The sequence below is a fragment of the Syngnathus scovelli genome, chromosome 19, assembly GCF_024217435.2.
Source record: "Syngnathus scovelli strain Florida chromosome 19, RoL_Ssco_1.2, whole genome shotgun sequence".
In the NCBI taxonomy this organism is placed as follows: domain Eukaryota; kingdom Metazoa; phylum Chordata; class Actinopteri; order Syngnathiformes; family Syngnathidae; genus Syngnathus; species Syngnathus scovelli.
The window spans coordinates 994,758-1,010,868 of NC_090865.1; the positions used below are offsets into that span (position 1 = coordinate 994,758).

General features: G+C 48.0%; 1 protein-coding gene across 2 annotated transcripts in view; it reads left to right on the forward strand.

The window, feature by feature from the left end:
• The window catches only part of trps1 (trichorhinophalangeal syndrome I), a 95,615-nt gene that overhangs the window by 61,515 nt on the left and 17,989 nt on the right, over nucleotides 1-16,111 (forward strand). Inside the window, exons 12-18 of one of the 2 annotated variants that reach the window (XM_049750697.1) lie at nucleotides 5,408-6,037; nucleotides 6,359-6,474; nucleotides 7,387-7,903; nucleotides 7,976-8,190; nucleotides 8,261-8,435; nucleotides 8,537-8,768; nucleotides 8,867-9,569. In XM_049750697.1, the coding sequence (XP_049606654.1) occupies nucleotides 5,408-6,037; nucleotides 6,359-6,474; nucleotides 7,387-7,903; nucleotides 7,976-8,190; nucleotides 8,261-8,435; nucleotides 8,537-8,768; nucleotides 8,867-9,569 (2,588 nt within the window). The remainder of the gene's footprint in view (nucleotides 1-5,407; nucleotides 6,038-6,358; nucleotides 6,475-7,386; nucleotides 7,904-7,975; nucleotides 8,191-8,260; nucleotides 8,436-8,536; nucleotides 8,769-8,866; nucleotides 9,570-16,111) is intronic. The other variant, XM_049750698.1, reaches the window with a different exon arrangement.

The following is a 16,111-nucleotide window of genomic DNA, read 5'->3' on the forward strand; positions in this document are numbered from 1 at the left end:
GAGCTGACGCATGGAACTTTTCTTTTCTTTTCTGGCTATCATGCTTCAAAACAGTCAATGAGAAACATTTGAGAGTTCATTTGCCATCCCGACCCCATGGCATCTCCGTCTGTCCAAAACAAGACAAAAAGGAGAACTCCGTCCGCTCCGGGGATCTGCAATGTGTCACGCCGGTGCGTGATGGGCCTGGAATTTGACACTCGGTATCTGCTTATCTGGCTGAGAGAGGAGAGCGAGAGAGAGAGAGAGAGAGAGAGAGAGAGAAAGTCATGGGCCTTCGGTGTGGATGTGTAGTCTGATTGTTATCACGCCGTTTGACTCCCATCTGCTTTTAAGGCAATGAATTCACATCTCGCCTTCCTTCTTGTCTTGCGAGCCCCGCCACCCCCCCCTGTTCTCATCGCTGCTTTTAATTTGGCCTCCTTCCCGCTCGCTTTTATCTGACTCTTTCCTCTTCCGAGACTCTCACAAGGCCCTGTTGTGTTATTTTATTTTTATCTCGAGATTTTATGTAATTAGTCGCGGGATACCAAGACAGGTTTGGTGAGTCTTGGAAGTGATTGTTACCTGAGCCCAAAAAAATGAACCCTGACAGATCCTCTCAGGTGAGATGTTTTATTGTGTCAAGCTGTAGCAAGGATGCATGTCGGGTTCCCTCCGCCCACCTGCGCATCTGAACCGCCGCCAAGATTGCGGCTTTGTTTTGCGGTCGCCCAACTCAAACATGGAACAGCACACGAGCAAATCAGACGAGTGGCGAGTGATTGACAGTCGCCATTTTATTTTCATTCAGCAATTGACGCATGTGTATCTTCGACACGATACGCCCGACCGACGCTCTGGCGTTCTTATGACTCATCCGACTGTCAGCTTTCCAAAATCACTACAAAAAGGGAAAGCCTCAGCCAGCACGCCCATCTTATCGTTTCATTTTTTTTTTTCTTTTCTAGGTGTGTGATTCATCAACGGCGTGCGAGATCAGTGGAGAATCAGGGCGAGGAATAAAAGGCAAAGGGGAGAGGTTGTCAACAAAAGATAGTCCATGAAAAGATTAAGGGTGCAGTAACTGCTGATGTAGGCAGTGAAATCTTGTGCCTTTGTGTGTGTGTGTGTGTGTGTGTGTGTGTGTGTGTGTGTGTGTGTGCAATTTATTTTTCCTATATCTATGGGTGTATCAGCATTTAAGACGGGCGTCAGAGCAACAGATTGCATTCCTTCGCCGTCAACGATTGTCTAGCTTTGCCTTCATTATGACTCCACACCTGAATTTATTTGAAATGAGCAAGTAAGGCAACTGGAGCCATTTGAGTTTCATTTTGATTGATGGTCAAAAGGCGGCGACAATAGGTCAAATAAGAAGTGCAGTTTTGTCTGTGTGCATGTTTTTTTTTTTATAGACTTCCATTTTCAACAAAGCCATTTTTTTGGGGGGGCCCCGTATTGTCATAACTGTTACTCTTTTGGTCAAAGTTTCATCGACTTGTTTTTGCACGGATCTTTTTGTGTGCTGTTTAGTTCCTGCGGGCGGGTCACAGTTCTTGATAAGCATCAGCTCTCGGGGTGCATGCGTGTCTGCGTGTTTTTCAACATTTTTGTCTTTTTTTTTTGTGAAGGACAGAGGAAATGAAAGCTCAGACTGAGGCCTCCAAGGCTTTTTGAACTATCTCTGTGTCCTTGTGTATGTTTACTGTATTCTTCCAAATGTGTGTCAGGAAGTGATCCGAGCTCATGGCTAGCTACTACATTCACTCTTTCTATTTCTGTGTTTTGTTGACTTTGTGTTTCTTCTGGCCTTTGGGAGTGCTTAAGGGATTTAACCCGCCAGGATCATTTTGAAATACTTTGAGTTATTAACACCGAGTTGTTAATGCAGGCACATTACAAAGGCTACAATGATCAATTGCAATTATGCAGAATCCAATGAGAGGAAATGAATCCGGCCTGATCGATCCTTATTGGATGTTGTGTTGTTGCGCAGTTTGCGTGCTCCCAGTTGCTGTAATACCCTCAAATGATCACATCATTGCATGTAACTTTTTTTTTTGGGCTATTCGAAATGAATTTATTCCCAGTTATTCCATTAGCGGAGGTCAGAGCATGTTTAACCAAGAGCTAATTCATCCACGCATAGACCAATGAGAGTTTACGAGCGTGTGCGAGTGCAAGTGCGAGTGCGAGACATCCATATGGGTTGGACTATTGCTTCGCCTTGGCAGCCTGTTTAGCCATAATTAATTACACCCGCTCATTGTGTTAGTCAGAGCTTTCCACACAGTTACCTCGAAGGTTGAATACCCTAAAGGTGCCATTAAACATTTTTAGCACAATTCAATTTTGATACCAAAAGGATCATTTATTATTATTATTATTATGAGTTTCTGTTAGACGAGAACAAGGGCCGAGCGAACATGTAGACTGCACGGTTAGCAACTCATGCTAACCACTAGAGAAATAGTTTTTATGAAAAAGAAAAAAAAAAAAGAGACGTGACCACACATGCTATATTTGATGACATTCACACACTCAGACAGCGTATGCTCTAAAGACCGTAGTGGGGGAAGCTTTGTCTGTGCTTTAGTGCATGCATGTGTGTGTGTGTGTGTTTTGCAAAGTCGAAATCCAGACAAGAGGCCAGACTATTCAGTCTTATAAACTCTCAGCTCCTCACAGATTATTGAAATAACAGAAGAGATGCATTGTCTGCACTCGTGCCTTCTGTTTTTGAAATAGTCCCAAGTTGCTGAGGATAGTGATCTTTTGTGTGAGTGTTTATCGTGTACACAGAGCGAACCACATCTGACTTTTTGGACCGATACGCAGTCCTCGTTCCCTCAAAATGGCTGCTTCGGAGCTGGATTGTATATTAATGCTGATTTAGTGCATATCAATGAAGTGTTACCTTAAAACAGTACCTCAAGGTTAGCATCCGGACAAGCCAGGCAGGGCAAAGTAAAATTGGCAGAACCGAAAGCGTGCCGAATGTTTGCGGGTGTGTGTGACGGATTAATTGAGAGCAACGGTTGAAGGGTGGAGTGATATGAAGCGGGTCCATTGACAAAAGAAGCACAACCAGCAAGAGAGCAATTTAGTGGTTGAGTTTGATTCGAAAGGTCTTGAAAGTGCCCTAATTAGGCTTGACATTTATGATGCCACTTTTGACACACTGTTACTTCACGGCACGGAGTTCCTGACTCCACTAACTGGATGTCTCTGTATTTGTGTGCTCCTCGGAGGGATACGCTTGTGCTGTGGAAGAACTTAGATGGTTCGGTCGGCTGGGTTGGGTGCGTGGTTTTCGAAGAGGTCAGTTGGTTCACTCGTTCACCGCCGTAGATGTTTGTATACATTTTTTTGTACACACCCAAGGCTCTTGAGTTTAAAAAGCACAAGTCATATGTTTAAAAAAAAAAACCCAACTCGCTCGTGTCTGATTCCCATTAAATCTTGGCTTGGTTTCAGGAAGGCATATGTTTTGTCTGTCTGGGCATGAAAGCGTACGCATTCATACACAGTGCTTTTATTAACTTTTTGCTTCAAAGAGCGCTAAGTTGAAGTGACAAGCCAACGTAGCCACAAAGTCCCATCATTTGGGCATCATGTAATCACGTGTGACAATGACGTCTAAATAACTGCTTTGTACTTTTGCAGTCAAACTTTTTTCCATCTCAAAAAGGTAGTATCAGAAGCGGGGCGACACCTGTCCAGAAGTGCATTCTGTATTCTTGAAACAGGGCTGTGACATGTCTGACTTTTTGGGTTGGAAGCAATTGTCGCTGTCCAATTTGAAGTGATATGTCTCAGCCAAGCTTTGCATCTTGGTTAGGAGCTAAGTTTAGCTCGGGTTGTTAGCAGAAGTCAGGAATTCAAGTGTAATGTAAAATGAGTTTTGGATTGTAGTTTGTGTTTTGCCCATTTTTAGACGGGCATCAAAACGGCCCTGTTAACTGTAATTTTTTTTCTTTTTTGCTTTATCCTGCATGTTACTTAATAGTGCCCTCCCTTAAATCTTTAGTCGTCATTTTCTTCAGTTTGGTTCCCCTACTTTGTCACCAATTGGGGAAGTTGTAACGCTCATGTCAGCGTATCCCTCAGCGGTCGTCTCCAGGTCATTATCATCAATTTTAGATAATGGTCCCACCGGCTAATTCACGATGATGGAAACGATTAAGCGTCACATTCATCCTACCTGTCATATCGCGGGGCCGCTTAGCTTTGTTTTTTTTTTTTTTCCCTCAGAGGCGGGGTGGGTAATTGTAGCGAGGAGCAGTCGCTGATATGCAGTGAAGTCGGTATGTTGTGGTGGCTTGCACCTAATTGCACTTGAACGTAATGGTTCCAGCCTGTGCATACAGCCTGAAGCATGCGCAGGCTGCGGATCGGCAAAATCCAGTCTGAGTTGTGACCCTAATGTCAGGACCCGGACCCACAATTACATTTTGGATTTGCATCTTTCAACATTTGTTTTGTGTCGCATATACCCTCTACAATTCGAGACTTCCCGTAATTGGCACGCGAGAGCGACGTTAGCGACCAATTGCTTATGATTAAATTCACGGTTTTATGACCCTCATCTTAATGGACGTCCGTCGGCCGGCAGATGGAAACACACTTTGGCCACTCGTGAGCTCCTTTAAGTCGGGACTTTTTGCGTCATCGCTTCACCACAACGATGTCGTTTTCCACTTTGTGTGTGTGCATGTGTGCATGTGTGATGAATTCTGACTTGGGTGTGGTGAGCATCAGATGAGATTTTCCTCTGCTCCCTGCACTCTATCTCACACACACACACACACACACGCTCACACACACGTGCAGACTCTGTGCCAGGCTTGGTTGAGGCGTGGGCCCCGCCCCGGCAGACATAAATTACTTTATTTTAATAGTTGCGTGGCTATGAAAGAGAGGAGAAGACTGTTATACAGTCTTTTTTGTCCGTATCTCTTTTTGATTACATTGACCCATTTTGCGATATGAGAGCGTATCGCTAGTTATGTATAATTCAGCCTGCAGTCCATTCGTATGCACTTTTCATGCGTCTTCGTGGTGGCGGCGGCAGCGGCTTTTCTCGTCACGTGCAAACATAATCACACTTTAGCTTACGATAGACTACAATAATGGCTGCTGTTTTTGCTTCATTACATCTGAGAATATTTTATATGATACATTGGTGGAGTTGCCTTTTTTTAATTTCATTTCTTTAGTTAGAGATGATTTATCCATTAAGGCTGTATCGTGATACCGTTCCCATTTTTGTCCTGGCTCATAACCTCGAGAAAACTAGTAAGTTGGAGTACAACTTTAAACACTGTCACACGCTTGTTATATATTGCACAGTATGGAATCGTTTGTTCCCCACTCTTGTTGTCCACAAATAGAAGTAACACGTCACTTTGTTCCATTTTCTCAGCGATGGTAAGGAAGAAGAATCCCCCTATCCGCAGTGTGGGAGGCGAGGAGGAGGAGGAGGAGGAAGAGGGGAGGAGGCCGGCGGGCGACGAGGAGGAGGACGGCGAGGAAGACGAGGGGCGCGTGGGAGCCGAGGCCGACCGAATAAGCCGCCCCTCCGAGCCCGAGGAGCGAGTTCGGGGCGATGAGGAGCCCGACGAGGAGGAGGAGGAGGAAGGAGAAAGTGAGTGCATTTCCTCGTCTCTCTCGCCCTCATCCGTCGGCAACGAGGAGCGAGGCGGGAGGAGGGGAGGAGGAGGAGGAGGAGGAGGTAGGCCTTCGCGAGGAGGACTCAAAGCGGCCGAGTCGGACCCCGAAGACAAGGTGGGCAAAAACCATCGCCCCGGTTCGGACGCCGCCAGGGCGGAGTCGGCCCCGGACACGCCGCCGCTCTCCTCCAGCCCCTCCCCCAAGCTGCAGGACTTCAAGTGCAATGTGTGCGGTTACGGTTACTACGGCAACGACCCCGCCGACCTGGTGAAGCACTTTAGGAAGTATCACCTCGGCCTGCACAACCGCACACGGCAGGACGCTGCCCTCGACACACACATCCTGGCTCTCCACAACATGGCGCCCCCGCACACACCTCTAGGTAACTCCTAGCTTTTGCACCCTCTTTGTGCAAGGGTACTTGATTGAAAATGCCCCCCCCCAAAAAAAAAAACCATGGCCGCCTTCCCTGCCACATCCGAGGCATCACAAGCCTTCATTTATTCACCTGTGACTTTTCAGACACAACTCACAGAAGCAGGACACTCCCTCCCCGACACAAAGGCATGGCATTTAACTTTAAGCGACATTAATCCAACCGCTATTTGGCATTTTCCACACGTCACATTTTTGTCCCTGGCCGTCCGAGTCCCACAACCTTTGCAGTTCTGACTCGTCCGTCCATCCTTGTTTGTTGTCACAGTCGCGCAGGGAGGAGAAGGGCCGAGGAACCAAACCAAAGAGTCTGGCGGGGGCAGGCCGGAGCTCCACCATCAGCAACACAGGACCGTGATGATGAACGGCACTTATGACATCCAGGTGAGTGCACCTCAACACAGCCAGATTTTGCATGTGTGAAGGAAGTTTCCTTCCCGTCGGTCATGAACCGAAATCCACGTGATGGGCACAAACGCACACAGTTACAAATAGGAAATCCAGGCCTGTTTATGAAGAAAAAGTGAAAGTTGTACATTCATAAAAAAGAAAAAGGAATGAAAGGAGTCTCTTTTCTTTTTCCCTTGTTGTTTCTTCTCGCGCTCTGGCTCTCTCCCGCACGTGTTTGGAAAGTTCCATGCTGTCATTTGCTAAGACGGGATTCCCGGTGAGCCAGTGAGATTTTAGCGGATGATAGCGATAGGCGGAAAAAAAAAGTCAAGATCTGATGAAGGGTTACTTAAGAAGCCTTTGAAACACCGGTCGACGCCGTGAAGCATCTGTCAGACACATTTAACGCAGCTTTTACTTGTATCAGATAAAGTTCTCGATGCTAATGCTATGCTCAGTTTTGCTATGTAAGAAAACACGTTTGGTCAAAAAACGAATCCTCCGGGTCGAGCAAAAAACATGATGTCATGTTTCTGGCTTTTAAATTCCAAATCCTAACACTACATCTGGATTTTCCAAGAGCCTTTCTTTTGCATTGACAAACTGCCGCCGCCGCCGCCGGTCGAACCGCCTAGCGTCCGCATGAGACCGCAGATCTGCTCGGAGATAAATCCACGTCGTACGGTAGTAATGTCATTGTAAGCCCCTGCGCTCCCGATCCGGCCTGCAGCAGCACGTTATAATCACCTACAGTCTACGGGGCCAGCCTAATAAAAAGCAGATGGGCGTCAGGTTTCGTGGCCTCATCCCGTGGAAATACATGTTGGCGCTTCGCTTAGTTAAAGTTGCAGCCGCATTTCATTGCATGGACATGCGGAGAGCAAAGAGCTCTTTTTCTTCCAACAGGTGACGTTGGGCGGCACGCTGATCGGAATCGGCCGCAAGACCTCCGATTGTCAGGGCAACACAAAGTACTTCCGCTGCAAATTCTGCAACTTCACCTACATGGGGAGCAATTCGGTGGAACTGGAGCAGCACTTCCTGTCCTCGCATCCCAACAAAGCCAAGACGCCGCCGGCCACGCCCCTCCTGAACCACGACAGCCAGAGCAAAGGGAGGAGTCCGATAATGGACGGGGCGGAGCGAGTGGCGGTCAGAACGGAGGACGACTCCCTGGTGGGGTATTCCGTCCCCGTCCGGGCCGATTCGGCGGGCTGGCCGGCGGAGGCGGCGCGGGCGTACTACTGGTGCAAGTTCTGCAGTTGGAGCTGCGAGTGGTCGGGGGGCTCGGCCAAGCTCTTGGAGCACTTCGAGCAGCGGCATAGGATGAACACGGCGAGCCCCAACGACTTCAGAAGGGAAGGGGAAAGAGAGCGCGCCTCGGCCAAAAATCGCACCGATCTGTCGTCCGCCGCCAACCAAGGTAATTGTACTGTAGACCCCTGAATCATACTTCAGTCGAATCAAGAAGACCCGCCAATTGTCTATTTTCCAGGCGACCCGAACAGCGGCGACGCCGAGGCCGTGGTCACCAGCTACAACTGCCAGCTGTGCGACTTCCGCTACTCCATGGCGCACGCCGCCGACGTGATCGTGGTGGCGCCGTTGTTGCTGCATTACCAGCACAATCACTCCATCCACCGATGTTGCATCCAGCACTGCATTTACTGTCCGCAGGGCCTCTGTCAGCCGCACAAGCACTTAGGAGAGGTGATGATTAGGATCAGAACGCACACAGTTCTTCCATTTTCAAATACTCACTGGCCATCGATCTGAATAGGTGTCCCATCCCTTTGCGTGCCGGAAGCCCACCTGTCCAAAATGTTGTGCCAAATTCCCGCCGTCCAGCAAACAGCAAGACGCGGGCGGGTCCACGCCACCCCCTCATCCCCGAAGCGACCCTAGCGTGACGTCAGCTTCGACGGTTCATCCCTCCTATCCCGTTGCCTCGCAAGGTAATTTCATTGGAGCGACTCATTAGAGTAGAATTGTTTTGGAATGGATTTTCCAGTGGACAGAAAGGTAAAGGATGAATGTGATGATGGCGCGTCCTCAGGCGTCACCCACCTGTGCGACCAGTGCGCCTTCGCCACCGCCGACATCGACGTGCTGCTGCAGCACTACGACGGCTGCCACAGCCTGATCAACCTGAAGGGGGCGCCGGCGCACGTTAAGGCCGAGGAACAGGACGGCGGCGGCGGGCCGGGCAAAGAGGCGGGCCGGGAGTACTCGTGTACCAAGTGTCACTTCATCACCGAGGTGGAGGAGGAGTTCTTCAGACACTACAGGTGAACTCATGATGTCATGTCTGCTTATTGACGAATTCTTCACTATGCTTAGTGTTAATTTTCAAATGTTTTTTTGTTTTGTTTGTGGATGTGTGCAGACGTGTCCACGCGTGCTGTCGCTGTCGCCACTGCGACTTTACGGCGCCCGATTCCTCGGCGCTCCTCGACCATTTCAACTCGGCCCACTGTCAAGACGCCTCGCTGTCGGCGACCTTGCTGACGCCGTCCCTGACGCCGTCGGCCAACGGCTGCTCGGCGCCCTCCACCTTGGCCATCAAGGAGGAGAGCAAGGGAGATCTTCGGCTCCTCTACTCGCTGGCGCCGCCCGAGGGACGCCTGGCCGAGGGGGGCCGCGAGGAGATGGTCAAGAGCGAGGGCGGCGAGGAGAAGGAGAGAGAGCGCGAGAAAGGCTGGGTGCTCGGGGAGACGAGAGGCGGCGAGCAGGCCCACGGTCTCCTGTGGGTGCCCAAGGAGCGCATGGGACCCGAACCTTCCCTATTCCCCTCACCGTTGTCGGTGGCCTTCGTTTCCGCCAACCACGAGGCGGCCTCGCAGCTGAAGCGCAGCGGCGGCGTGGCCTCGCCCAGCATGGTCTACCTTGGAGATACCAAGTCGTTTTTGGGAGACGCAAAGCTCTACGGCGGAGGAGGGCGGCCGGGCGGAGGAGCCGCCCCCAGCGGAGGGGAGAAAATGAGCCAGATGCCGTCTCAGTCTCAGCAGTACGCAGGAGGAGGGAGTGGAGGAGGAGCTCAGGAAGTGAAAGGAGGAGCTGCTAAAGAGGAATCCCAGTCGCTGCTACGGGTAAGGTGCAGCACAAGCACACACACACACACACACACACCCCCTCCAAAAAAGGTCCTTTTATACTCCTGTCAATCATGCCTCACTCTCACCCCCCCTTCTACTTAAGCAGTTTAATTGTAGCGTGCTAGCTCCATGGCTGCACTGTCCACATAGCAACACATCCAACCTGCCCTTAGCCCTCGTCATTTAAATTCCCCAATATTTGAATTCAAATATTTTTTCTAAATGACTAAATTACATCCTGGTGTCCCCTCACATCATAAATAAATACATATTTGTATTCTTATAATGTATCATACATTCAGATTATTTACAGTAATAATGCCTATTTGTTATATGTTTTCAATATTTGATTTTTATAACTGTCCCATTATTTTTTTTGTATTTCCTTCAAAGTGACCAAATAAGGTTCGTTAGCCAAAGAGCAAAATGTACTTCCTTCCATCACCCCCGCAGTGATTATCTTGGATTTAGAACACCATAATCCCCAATTGGACAATGTCACGCGGTCGCCTTAGTGATGACGCAAAGGTAAACTTTGACAGTTCCCATGGCAACCCGCCCGTCAAGTTCCACTTTTCCAAATGGGGTTGGGGGGGCTCTCGATTCGCAAGTGATGTCATAGGCTGGCAGTGGTGAGATTAGCGGTCACAAAGCTTATTGGCTATGATTGCATTAAATCAGCATGTATTTTGTGTGTGGGTGGGTGGGTGGATGGATATGAAGTCATTGCACCGACACGTCTCCATCTTAATGGCAAAAGTGAGTGTGTGTGTGTGTGAGAATGGAGCTCGTGGGGTGCCTGAGAACATATCACTGTGTACGAATACACTGTACTGGCTGGCTTATTATGAAGTGCGCGTGCACGTTGGCAACCACTTGGCAGACAGGCAGGCAGGGTGTGGCGGCAAGGAGCTTTACTCATTTTCTCGGGTGGGGCAAAAAGAAAGGGAAGAACATTTAGATGAGAAGAATCGAGGCGAGTCGTTAAAGAGAGAAAAATTAACCCATTCGGAGGCACACTTTGAGTTAAGGCTATTTTTGCCGTTTTAGTCACACATTTGGAAATGATACTCTTGAATCCAAAGAAACTGTGAAGCTAAATATGGTAATATTCCAATCCACTCTCAGTATGATGTAAATCTTTTTTTTGCAAACCTAAATAATAAATACGGTTTTCCTTCGATGTCAATCACAACGTTTTTTTTTTAAATTTAGTAAGTGTACTCGTTTGTTTGTGTGTGCATGAAGGCGGCAAGACAAACACTGCGATCGTAACATATTACTTTAATCGTGCAGTAAGTGATCACGCTTTATTGCTCTTAGCTTCAACACAATATTTACTCTACGTTTCCATGGCGTACACACACACACACACGCACACACACAAAAGCACACTTCGCGCTGCATACGCATTCATGCAGAGCCGCCGTTGACTCATCATTTTGAGTCATCGTCGTCAGGCAGGGCAAAGGACCGGCATGAATATTGCATTATTTTGAATATTTTGTCTCTTTGCTCAAACCTCCCCCAAAATAATACCAATCGCCATGGCAACACCCAGGAAACTACCACCAAGCTTGACTTGCTCATTTTTTCTTCTTTCTATCATGCGCTACTGTCAAATGATGTTATTTTTGCGGGGGGGGGAGCCTTGGAGTCGGCTCAACTGCAAAGAAAGGCCGATAATGATGCATGACAAGATGAAAAGCAGCAAAAGTCATATTTCATTGAGCCGTGCGTTGTTGTTTTTTGCGCACGTCCCTGCGCGCGTCTCATACGTTTATTCCCCAGTCGCCGCATCGACCCGCCTCTTTCTTCCATTTCCTCAACTCACCTGACAGAGGCAAATCGATAATCGGCAACGACAAGTCCCCGCAAAGGAGAAAAGGCTTTCTTCTTAAAGGGCCGGCCGGATGCTGGTTGGTGAAACATGACGTCGTTGAGACAGTCCGCCTCCAATTGCGCGGTGATTTATTGCAGCTATGTCAACCTTTGTAGCCCCACTGTGACTTTCTGCTTCTTTGATTGACTCAATCATTTGTTTCCGGTTGACACGTAAAGCAAAGAGCAGCGACAACTTTCATATAAGCCCCATTGTCTTGAAGATTTCGACGTCATTAAGTCACGGAGATGACAAACCCAAAGTGTGATTCCTGCCAGAATCCCTAAAGGCTTTCAGCAACATCTACCGAGACGGGACGTGTAGTCAGATAAATGGCTGCGTGTGCTTTCGGCACATCAGAGGGAACTTTCATTAAAGTTCTTTTCGTTTACATTTCTGCCTGACGAAGCTAATTATGTAAAAAAAAAAAAAAGACAGACACGGAGTTGTATTTTACATAAAGTTCTCATTACTTTGCGTTCCATTTCCCCTCCTCTGTGTTGCATAAATCCATGTGTGTGTATCCATCTGCGCGACTGAGCCTTCCTCCGCTTGTGTACTTAATTATGTGCGTTGTGTCCTCGCATTTGCATTCCATCTGCGCGTGCGTGTGTGTGTGTTTTGTAAGGAAATTAAAGCTTGAATTGAAGTTATTTTCCGTGCTGATAATTTAACATCCCGTTATATCCGCTACAGGAAATTGTGGAGCTTATGCCTGTCTGCGTTTGTGTGTCTGTGTGTGTACGTGTTTAACGTCTAAACTAAAGTGATTTAGCTCCAAATGATGCGACTTTACTGTATTTTAAAAGTGGAAAGTCTCTTCTATTCAGAGTGGCGTCAAATTGTGACGACAACCTTGGCTTGTCCTAAAGTGACACTTGTTAACTTCACCATTCTGTAATGAGGCTCAAACAAAAAGCAACCATGCGTTTTATTTTATCAGCATAGCGAAATACAATGTAAATTGACTTTAAAACTCGCGGGACTTGGCTCTTGTCTGCTTTTTGCTCTTGCTTCTTCCCAGCAGGTTGCTATGGTGATGCTGTCAGATGAGGTCCAGTTTTGCCCTGTCTGGGGAGTCCTTGAGCGAGCCCCTTTTTTTTTTTTTTGCCGCAGGGCAGCTTGGAAATGGCGGTTAGGTCGCTACGCTAGATGGTTACAGTTGCGCTACCCGTTTCCTTCGCTAGGTCTATTCTCGGGCCTTTTGTTAAGCTGGTCCCTCGCTTGCCATCCGCGGCGCTGCTGGGAATACCTCCTTTCGGGAAACACATTAAACTTAGCATCTCTTCTGACTCGTCCTATTTACGAGGGAGAAACCGCAGTTGTCGGGAGCCAAACTTTTTCTGAAGCGGCGTCTAATTACAGCGCGGCAGTTTGCATCTCGCAGTATCGGTCGTGGAGTAGAATGAGTTTGACGTGCGTCTAACACCCGTGTCACGTCGCCGCTGGCGCCCGGCCCGGGCCTCCGTCGTGGCTCTCGGGCCGGGCGCCATGACACAGATGTTCCGCCCCGGCCGCCGGCGCGCCGACCAGGTGTTTTTCATCGCGTCGCCACGGCAACGCTCAAACACAGCGGTCACTTTAGCTCCTTGCTGTAATTTAGGCGTTTACATCAATTACTGTTACAATCAGCTACAGTGCACATGTGTTCTTTTAGTACGGCTTTCATTTTTTTTTTTTTTGTGCCCTCGCCTCGGCGGTGTTCGTCCCTCGCTCGCTCTCTTTCTTTGTGTGTAGGGCAGGAGCGCTGCACCACAGGCTTGCTTGTGTGTGCGTGCGTGTGCGTGTGTGTTTCACACATGGAACCAATATCGAGGCCAGATGTTCATTTTGCTACAACAAGACCTCTACACGCAATATTAGCCAGCTCCACACACACATGCGCAGGCGCTACATGGCGTCCTGGCAGCACTTGTGTAATTAGGAAGCTGATTGGTTCGATTAAATGTCCATCTGACCCCTGACCGATAGCTAATTCGACAGCCCTCCATCCTGCCTTCCTTTCCACCGTCTTTCCTCCTGACAAGACGTCCTTTTGCACATTCTGCTGCGATTTCAGACAATGATGATTCTTTTAGCAAGTTGTTTTTGTCGAAATGTAGCAATAAATACCTCCACTTTGCGCATTTGCATGGGCTGTCACGACATCAGCGGGAAAACAAGCGCGCCGCTCGCAAAAAAAGCTGTGTCAGCTACAAATTATCGCTCATCTGCTGTCTTGCAGCCCTCAAAGGGTCTGTCACAAATTGTTACGAAGATGGGACTTTTGATCTGGAAACAAAACAACGAGCCATCATGGTGACACGCTAATTCACTTCTCTTGGGCCGCACCCGCCCGCGTGTGTTTGTGAGCGAGCGCTACCATGGCAACCCTGGCCATCCAAGGCCAGCTTGGCAAGTTTGCAGCACTGCCCTGGTCACATCCACGTGCACTGAGATTTTCACTCTAGCGCACGCTAAGATCGCTTGATACGATGTGAAAGCTTTTTCTCCCTTCGGCATCTTCCCGAACTAGTACTCCCCCCCCCTCCTCCTCCGCATCCCCTGTGAGGTCTTCACTCATTAGGAATTCTTGCCTGTGTGCGAAGTGTGTTTATGAATTCTGCTCCATGGGCGCGATGCAGCTTGTATACCCTGATTCTCCCCAAAGAGCACTTCGCTTTTTTCTTCTCCCACTTTCTATTCTCTTCGGCGCAACAGAATCACACGTTTTTTTGGGTTTTTTGCATGAAATATATTGTATCGCGCTTCAGAGGCATGTACAGAGGGAATTTATGAAGGATGGAATCTTCTCGCATTCAAAGCATTGATGAAAGCCGTTTAAGTTATTCCAGGTGCACAGAATAGTTAAAGCCGTTTGCTGACATTGGAAAATGATCGTGGTCAAAGTTGATTCTTCACCAATGCTAGGAAACACGATTGTGTTTTTTTTTTCTTTTATGAAGAGTAAACTGCTTCATAAAAAAATTGGGGCGATTAGATATTTCCAGAGTATGAAGTGGGAATGTGTTCTCGCACAAAAGTTTAAATACACTCCTCCATTTTCTTTCTTTCCGAGCTCGGTTGAATAGAAAATGTATTTTCCAGCTCATATGGACGACGATCATTCGGAAATATTTTTTTTTTTTGTTTGTCTTTTATGAAAAAGATATGAGCGTGTTGCCATCTGTGGGCTGCGCGTGAATAATGACACGTTTAGCCCTTAGAAGACTTGAATGGCGCCTTAGCTTGCTCCCGATTTTGCGTCGTTTCTCAAAGCCTTGTCATCGCCGCAGATGTTTGGCGTCGGAGCTACACACGCACACAAACACACGCTGATCTACACTTGGCACAAACATTCATGCGGTCAAATCCCGGAGCGCCAGCTATCCCGTTCCTTAACGGCCCAGGTGCAATGGAACCATGGCTACGTGCCCTTTATGCTCTGCGAGTGTGTGTGTGTGTGTTATCCATAACCACTGTGCTTGCATGTCCTTGAACATTTCATTTTCAAATTGTTGCAGCCCTCCCACATATCTTGACAGACCCAGTTTGGCTGTGCCTCTTAAAGTCTTTATGTTCCCCATTAGTGGAATCCATAGCAATGCTATTCTTTCATTATTCTATTGGAGGTGCTTTGTCTTCCACTACACGTTGAGATAAAACACTTCTAAATAGGGAAGACCCCCCCCCCCCCCACATCCGCCCCCGTATTCTTTTAATCTACATGGCTCAGTGATCAAGAACAACTCTCTCAGCCTTAAGTCTTTGTAGCATTACTGTTAGAATACATATGGTGGCAGTTCAATGACAAGCTCGTATGTCACGTTAGTTATTTTTTTTTCCTCCCTCTAAAGAGTAACTGTCTAAGGGATTTGAGCTACATCCATGCAGATATTGTACAAATTATAATTGTTTCTATTGTACCTTTCCAGACTTTTAAGGACACTGTTGCATAACTCTATAGCATTGTATGCCAAGGAACAATGCCTTTGAAAGGGAATAGAAGTCAGTCTTCAAAATAAAGTGAATTTTGGATGAGGCATGACTCAACTTTTTTAAAAAGCACTCTTAAGTATTCAAGAAATAATGGAAGAATGCGAAAAATAAATGATAATAACGGTGCGGCGGAAACTCTGAGGCCTCTGAGCATGCCGTGCAAAGCACATGTGGAGGATCATGGTTCTCCAAAGCTCTCTGTTTTGCACCAGCGCCAGGATGCCAGTGTTCTATGAGCTCGAGACCACCGCCAGTGAGGCGCTAATCAAACAACGATGGGAGAAGACAATAAAGACAGAAGGAAGATGGGGGGGGCTGGCGAGCGGGGCAACACAGAGCCATAGTGTGAGTGAGTTGGCAGCCCCTGCCAAGTTGTGAGTGGGGTTAAGCATCACCACAAGAACAACCTAATAAGGTCTGAAACACGCCAGGCAAGCTTTCACTTAGTGACTCGCTTCTGCCCCCCTGCGAGCAAAAGCCGCCGCCGTATCTCGCCGAGCTGTTGTTTGGCCTTTGACGGCCAGCATTTGCAACTCGGGACGTTTCCCACCCCTACGCAATCACTCAGCGCTAAGACGCTCCAGATGTCGAGCAGCCTCACCTGGTGCGCTTCCAAAGCAAAAATTGACGGATTGAGGCACAAAAATGGCCGCTTACTACAGAAAGTCTTCGAAGA